Source organism: Numenius arquata, unplaced genomic scaffold (assembly GCF_964106895.1).
Source record: "Numenius arquata unplaced genomic scaffold, bNumArq3.hap1.1 HAP1_SCAFFOLD_1859, whole genome shotgun sequence".
NCBI lineage: Eukaryota > Metazoa > Chordata > Aves > Charadriiformes > Scolopacidae > Numenius > Numenius arquata.
In genome coordinates, this window is record NW_027414408.1 from 1 (window position 1) to 7,570 (window position 7,570).

Sequence of the window (7,570 nt, forward strand, 5' to 3'; positions counted from 1 at the left end):
GGGGCTGGGGGGGATTGTGGGGAGGGAGGGGTAATTAGGGGGGCAGTTGGGGCTTGGGGGGGGATTGTGGGGAGGGAGGGGTAATTAGGGGGTGAGGGGCAGTTGGAGGTATTAGGGGACGGGAGGGTAATTAGGGGGGCAGTTGAGGGGGCTGGGGGGGTAGTTACAGACGGGGGGGCAATTATGAGGCTCAGGGGTGGAGTTAGGGGGCAAAGGAGACAATTAGGGGGCAATTAAGGGTCAGAGGTGGGTAATTGGGGGGGGGGGCATCCATGGGGCTAAGGGGGCACTTACGGGGTGGGAGGGCAGTTGGGGGGGGACAGTTTAGGGGGCAGTGGGGGCAGTTGGGGGTCAGAGGGGCAGTTATGGGGTTCGAGGGGGGCAGTTATGGGGTAGGGTGGGCAGTTGGAGGTCAGAGTGTGGGGCAGCCCTCAGTGCCCCCTTGACCCCCCCGCGCCCCCCAGGCCATGGCGCAGACAGAGGCCCCGCGGTGTCGGCGTGTGGGGATCCTGGGCTACGGCCAGTTGGGTACTGGGGGCACTGGGAGGGACTGGGGGAGACTGGGAGGGGCACTGGAGAGACTGGGAGGGACTGGGAAGGACTGGGAGAGGGAACTGGAGAGACTGGGAGGGACTGGGAAGGACTGGGAGAGGGAACTGGAGGCACTGGGAGGGACTGGGAGGGACTGGGAAGGACTGGGAGAGGGAACTGGAGGCACTGGGAGGGACTGGGAGGGGAACTGGGGGGACTGGGAGGGACTGGGATGGGACTGGGAAGGACTGGGAGAGGGAACTGGAGGCACTGGGAGGGACTGGGAGAGGCTGGGAGGGGCAATGGGGGAGACTGGGAGGGACTGGGGGAGGGAACTGGGGGAATTGAGGGGCTGGGGGGCAATTGGAGGGTACTTGAGGGTAATTAGTGGTGTAATTAGGGACTTGGGGGGGCAACCGGGGTAATTAGGGTAATTGAAGGGATAATTGGAGAGGTAAGGGGGGGCTGTGGGGCAATTGGGGGGTAATTGGGGGCAAATGGGGGGGTAATTGGGGATGTGGGGCAACAGGGGCAATTGGGGGTAATTGGGGGGCAATGGGGGCAACTGGGAAGACACTGGGGGGGTTAATGGGAGGGAATTGGTGGTGACAGGGATGTCCCCCCCCAGGGCAGTTCCTGGGGGACGGGGGGGGGGACACACAGGTGTGTTCCTGGGGACAGGGGGGGTGACAGGACTCTGTGTGTGTCCCCCCCCAGGGCAGTTCCTGGCAGGGGAGCTGCTGGCCCGGGGCCCCCCCCTGGGCTTGACCTTGGCCTTCGTCTGGGCGCGGGACGGGGGGCGGCTGGAGGGGCTGCCCCCCCCCCTGCGCCTGCGGGACCTCAGCCTGCTCCCCCAGACGTGAGTGACACCCCGCTGTCCCCCTGTCACCTCCCCCCGGGTCACCCTCCCCCCTCCCCTAGAGCCCCCAGGGTCCAATGGAACCCCAGGACCCATCGGGGTCCCTCCCGTGTCACCCCCAGGACCCTCATGTCACCCCCAGGGTCCCCTCCCCCCCCCCGTGTCACCTCTGGGACCCCCCCAATGTCACCCCCAGGGCCTCAGTGTCACCCCAGGACCCTGGTGTCACCCCCAGCATCACCTGCCACCCCCCAGGACCCCCCATGTCACCTCTGGGACCCCCCAATGTCACCCCAGGACCCCAGTGTCACCCCCAGCATCACCTACCACCCCAATGTCACCTCTGGGACCCCAGTGTCACCCCCAGGATCCTCTGCCCTCCCCATGTCACCTCTGGGACCCCCAATGTCACCCCCAGGACCCCCAATGTCACCCCCAGCATCACCTGCCACCCCCCATGTCACCCCCAGGACCCCCAATGTCACCCCAGGACCCCAGTGTCACCCCCAGAATCACCCACCACCCCAATGTCACCACCAGGGCCCCAGTGTCACCTCCAGGATCCCCTTCCCCCCCCCATGTCACCTCTGGGACCCCCAATGTCACCCCCAGGGCCCCGGTGTCACCCCCAGCATCACCTGCCACCCCAAAGTCACCCTGGGACCCCTGTGTCACCCCCGTTTCCACCCCCTCCATGCCACCCTGTCACCCTCTGTCACCTCCCCAGACACTCATGTCCCCAAGGTGCCCCCAACACCCCTGGGTCCCACACACCCTGGTGTCACCCCGTGTCCCCAGGGTCCCCCCACACCCTGGTGCCACCCCTTGTCCCCTGGGTCCCCCATGTCTCAGTGTCACTCTGTACCCCAGGGTCCCCAAAATCCCTGTGCCACCCCATGTCCCCAAGGTCCCCAATGCCCTGGTGTCCCCAGGGTCCCCCCATGTCCCAGTGCCACCCCTTGTCCCCTGGGTCCTCCATGTCCTGGTGCCACCCCATGTTCCCAGGGTCCCCCCATGCCCCAGTGTCACCCTGTACCCTAGGGTCCCCAAAATCCCTGTGCCACCCCGTGTCCCCAAGGTCCCCAATGCCCTGGTGCCACCCCTTGTCCCTGGGGTCCCCCATGTCGCGGTGCCACCCCGTGTCCCCAGGGAGGTGGACCTGGTGGTGGAGGTGGCACATCCCTGCGTGGCCCGGGAGCACGGCGAGGACATCCTGGCCCACGCTGACTTCATGGTGGGGACACGGGCTGGGGACAGCGGGGAGGGTGGGGACATGGGGATGGGGTGGTGGGGACAAGGGGAAATTGGGGACAGTGGGGACGGTGGCAGCAGGGATGTGGAGACAGTGGGAAGTCGGGGACACTGGGGAAGTTGGGGACAGTGGGGAGGTTGGGGACAGTTGGGGACAGGAGAGTGGGGACATGGGGACAAGGGGAGGTTGGGAACGTGGGGATGGGGTGGAGGGGACATGGGGAGGTTGGGTTCAGAGGGAATGGCGTCTTGGGGACGATGGGGACACCAGGGACAGCAGGGAGGTTGGGGACAGTGGGGACAGGACAGTGGGGGCAATGGGGACAAGAGGGACGTGGGGGACAGCGGGGATGGGGACATGGGGACAATGGGGACATGGGGGACAGCAGGGATGGGGACATGGGGACAAGGGGGACAAGGGGAGGTTGGGTTCAGAGGGAATGGCGTCTTGGGGACAATGGGGACACCAGGGACAGCAGGGAGGTTGGGGACAGTGGGAACAGGATGTTGGGGACAATGGGGACAAGAGGGACGTGGGGGACAGCAGGGATGGGGACATGGGGACAATGAGGAGGTTGGGGATAGAAGGGATGGGGTGGTGGGGACAAGGGGAAGATGGGGACAGTTGGGGACAGGACAGTGGGGACAATGAGGACAATGAGGAGGTTGGGGACAGAGGGGATGGGGACATGGGGACAATGAGGAGGTTGGGGACAGGACAATGGGGACAAGAGGGACGTGGGGGACAGTGGGGATGGGGACATGGGGACAAGGGGGACAACAGGGAGGTTGGGGACAGAGGGGATGGGGACATGGGGGTGGTGGAGAGGTTGGGGACAGTTGGGGACGGGACAGTGGGGGCAATGGGGACAAGAGGGACGTGGGGGACAGCGGGGATGGGGACATGGGGACATGGGGACAAGGGGGACATGGGGGACAGCAGGGATGGGGACATGGGGACAATGAGGAGGTTGGGGATAGAAGGGATGGGGTGGTGGGGACATGGGGACAAGGGGAAGATGGGGACAGTTGGGGACAGGACAGTGGGGACAATGGGGACAATGGGGATGTGGGGGACAGCGGGGATGGGGACAATGAGGAGGTTGGGGACAAAGGGGTTGGGATGTTGGGGACAGTGAGGATGGGGTTGTGGGACAGTGGGGATGTGGGGAACAGTTGGGGACAGGACATTGGGGACAATGGGGACACAAGGGATGTGGGGGACAGCGGGGATGGGGACATGAGGGCAGTGGGGAGGTTGGGGACAGGACAATGGGGACAAGAGGGATGTGGGGGACAGTGGGGATGGGGACATGGGGACAATGAGGAGGTTGGGGACAGTGAGGATGGGGACAAGGGGAGGTTGGGGACAGCTGGGGACAGGACAATGGGGACGATGGGGACAAGAGAGATGTGAGGGACAGTGAGGATGGGGACATGGGGAGGTTGGGGACAGCGGGGACGGTCGGGAGGGGACATGGGGGCTGTGGGGAACGGGCCAGAGGGGAGGTTGGGGACAGTGGGGCAGGGGACGCCGTGCCGGGGGGTGGTGGCCTGAGCCGCTGTCCCCAGCTGGGGTCCCCCACGGCGCTGGCCGACCCTGAGACGGAGCGGCGGCTGCGGGGGGCGGCGGCGCGGGGGGGACACACGCTCTACGTCCCCCGCGGCGCCCTGTGGGGCTGCGAGGACATTCGGCGCATGGACGACGCTGGGACACTGGCCGTGAGCCACCCGCGGGGACACCCCGGGACACCGGGGGAAAGGGGACACCATGGGGCTTGGGGTGCCGTGGGGCTAGGATCACCAGGGGGTTGGGGGCACCAGGGACATGGGGACACTGGGGGAAAGGGGACACCATGGGGCTTGGGGAGCCGTAGGGCTGGGATCACCAGGGGGTTGGGGACACCAAGGGGTGGGACACTGTGGGGTTGGGGACACCATGGGGCTTGGAGTGCCATGGGGCTGGGATCACCAGGGCATTGGGGACACCAAGGGGTGGGACACTGTGGGGCTGGGGACACCATGGGGCTTGGAGTGCCATGGGGCTGGGATCACCAGGGCATTGGGGACACCAAGGGGTGGGACACTGTGGGGTTGGGGACACCATGGGGCTTGGAGTGCCATGGGGCTGGGATCACCAGGGCATTGGGGACACCAAGGGGTGGGACACTGTGGGGTTGGGGACACCATGGGGCTTGGAGTGCCATGGGGCTGGGATCACCAGGGCGTTGGGGACACCAAGGGGTGGGACACTCTGGGGTTGGGAACATTGCAGGGTTGGAGACACCATGGGGCTTTGAATGTCATGGGGTTGGGGACACCAAGGGGTGGGACACTGTTGGGTTGAGGACATCATGGGGGTTTGGGTGCCATGGGGTTGGGGTCACCGTGGCATTGGGGACACCGTGAGGTTGAAATGCCATAGAGCCGGGGACACCATGGAGTGGGATGCTCTGGGGTTGGGGACACCATGGGCTTGGGGACACCAAGGAGTTGGACACCGTGGGGTTGGAGACAGTGTCTGAGGTTGTGGCTGCCATCCAAGGTTGGGGACAACATCAGAGGTTGGGGACAGAGCTCGGGCTTGGGGACTACATCTGGGGTTGGGGACAGTACCTGGCTCAGTGACATCAGGCTTTGGGGACAGTGTCCAAGGTTGGAGACCACATCAGAGGTTGAGGACAGTGCATGGGCTTGGTGACAACATCAGGCTTTGGGGACCATGCTGGGGTTTGGGGACAGTATCTGGCCTTGGTGACCACATCTGGATTTGGGGACAGTGTCCAGGGTTGGGGACAGTGTCCAATGGTGGGGACCACATTGGAGGCTGGGGACCATGTCTGGGTTTGGGGACATCAGCCAAGGTTGGGGACCACACTGGGGTTTAGGGACAGTGCCCGAGGCTGGTGACCACCTCTGGGTTTGGGGACAGCGTCTGAGGTTGGGGACAATGCCCAAGGTTGGGGAACACCTTTGGGTTTGGGGACAGTTCCTGACCTTGGGGTGACATCATCACCACCCCCCCACCACCCCCAAGTCTCTGAAGGTGACGATGACGAAGGCCCCCCAGAGCTTCCGCCTGGAGGGGTGGCTACGGGAACGGCTGGTGGCGGCGGTGGCCGGGGGTGGCCGCGCCGTCCTCTACGAGGGTCCCCTGCGTCCCCTCTGTCCCCTGGCCCCCAACAACGTCAACACCATGGCGGCCGCCGCGGTGGCCGCCCCCAGCCTGGGCTTCGACGGCGTCTGCGCCTGCTTGGTGGCCGACCCCAGGTGGGTGACGTGCCACCACCCCCACCCCCCCACCTCGGTGTCCCCCCAGGGTGTCCCCACCACCCCGCGGTGTCCCCGCAGCGTCCCCGACTGGCACATCGTGGAGGTGGAGGTGACCAGCCTGGAGGAGGAGGGACGGGCGCTGAGTGTCACCAGCACCCGCCGCAACCCGGCCCCCCGGGGGGCTGTCACCGGCAGGGCCACCCGCCATGCCTTCTGGAGCAGCCTGCGGGGTGGGGACACGGGCCATCCCCCCCCCCTTACTGTCACCAACTGTCCCCTCCTGGCCCCCATTGCCCCCCCCCTCTCTGCATCACCCCAGACCCCCCCGTCCCCCGAGGGAACTCCATGTCCCCAGGGTCCTACCTGTCCCCATGTCCCCAATGTCCTGTTCCCTCCACACGGCCCCATGTCCCCAATGTCCTCCCTGTCCCCCCATATGTCCCCAATATCCTGTCCCCTCCATATGTCCCCAATGTCCTCTGTCCCCCCATATGTCCCCAATGTCCCCCAGTATGTCCTCAATGTCCTCCCAGTCCCCAATGCCCTCTGTCCCCTCCATATGTCCCCACATCCCCAGTGTCCTCCCTGGCCCCCCATATGTCCCCGTGTCCCCAATGTCCTCTGTCCCCCCCATATGTCCCCATGTCCCCCAGTGTCCTCCATGTCCCCACTGTCCTGTGTCCCCCCAGTATGTCCCCATGTCCCCTCCATATGGCCCCTCACATGGCCCCATGTCCCCTGTCCCATATATGTCCTCCCTGTCCCCAATGTCCCCTCCATATGTCCCCATGTCCCCAGTGTCCTCCTTGTCCCCCCCATACGGCCCCATGTCCCTGATATGTCCCCATGTCCCCAATGTCCTGTCCCCCCCCATATGTCCCCATGCCCCCCAATGCGTCCCCAGTGTCCCCCATATGTCCCCATGCCCCCCAATGCGTCCCCAGTGTCCCCCATATGTCTCCATGTCCCCAATATGTCCCCCTGTCCCCCAATGTCCTCCCTGTCCCCCCCCATATGGCCCCATGTCCCCCACCTCCAATGTCCTCATGTCCCCCCCGGCCTGTGTCCCCCCCATGTGTCCCCATATCCTTCCATACCCCATGTCCCCGGTGCCACCCACGTCCCCCCACACCATGTCCATGTCCGGGGTCCCCCCATGTCCCCCCCCCACGTCACATGTCCCCACGTCCCCAAGTGCCCCCCATGCCCTCACGCCCCCCCCATGTCCCCATACCCCCCATATCCCCCACGCCCCCCCACGTCCCCAATCCTCCCCATATGTCCCCACGTCCCCCCATGTCCCCAAGTCCTCCCCCCATCCCCCCCTCCCCCCCATGTCCCTTGCCACCCCCATGTCCCCACACCCCCCGCCCCCCTCCCTGCTCACTCCCTCTATCCCCTCTCCCCCCAGCCTGCCACGGACACGGCGGATGCGTCCAGCTCTGCTGAGGCCGCCGGACCCGCCACAGCCCGGGGAGGGGGACACATCCCGGGGTTGGCGGGGGGGGGACAGCGGGGGGGTGACATTAAAGGCGGCGACACCGGCACCGCAGCGGCTGGGCCTCATCATGGCGGCTGTGTGTGTGTGGGGGGTGCGCAATGCATGATGGGAGGAAGGTCAACGGCCACATAGTGGTAGCGTGGCGCAAGGCACCA

At 65.7% G+C, this 7,570-nt stretch overlaps 1 protein-coding gene across 1 annotated transcript; it reads left to right on the plus strand.

Annotated features, from left to right (window-relative positions):
• The first annotated feature begins 467 nt into the window (after positions 1-467).
• Positions 468-7,465, plus strand: ASPDH (aspartate dehydrogenase domain containing). The gene is made up of 7 exons (XM_074167116.1): positions 468-528; positions 1,249-1,390; positions 2,540-2,624; positions 4,214-4,363; positions 5,679-5,911; positions 5,993-6,144; positions 7,326-7,465. The coding sequence occupies exons 1-7, from the start codon at positions 468-470 to the stop codon at positions 7,361-7,363; spliced, it is 861 nt and encodes a 286-aa protein (XP_074023217.1). The 3' UTR covers positions 7,364-7,465.
• Positions 7,466-7,570: the final 105 nt, after the last annotated feature.

Excerpts from the sequence above, each read along its gene's own strand:
- ASPDH (XM_074167116.1), top strand. The coding sequence starts at position 468 with ATGGCGCAGACAGAGGCCCCGCGGTGTCGGCGTGTGGGGATCCTGGGC. Across the intron at positions 4,364-5,678 it reads ACGACGCTGGGACACTGGCC|TCTCTGAAGGTGACGATGAC; the intron begins GTGAGCCACCCG and ends ACCACCCCCAAG. Across the intron at positions 5,912-5,992 it reads TGCTTGGTGGCCGACCCCAG|CGTCCCCGACTGGCACATCG; the intron begins GTGGGTGACGTG and ends GTGTCCCCGCAG.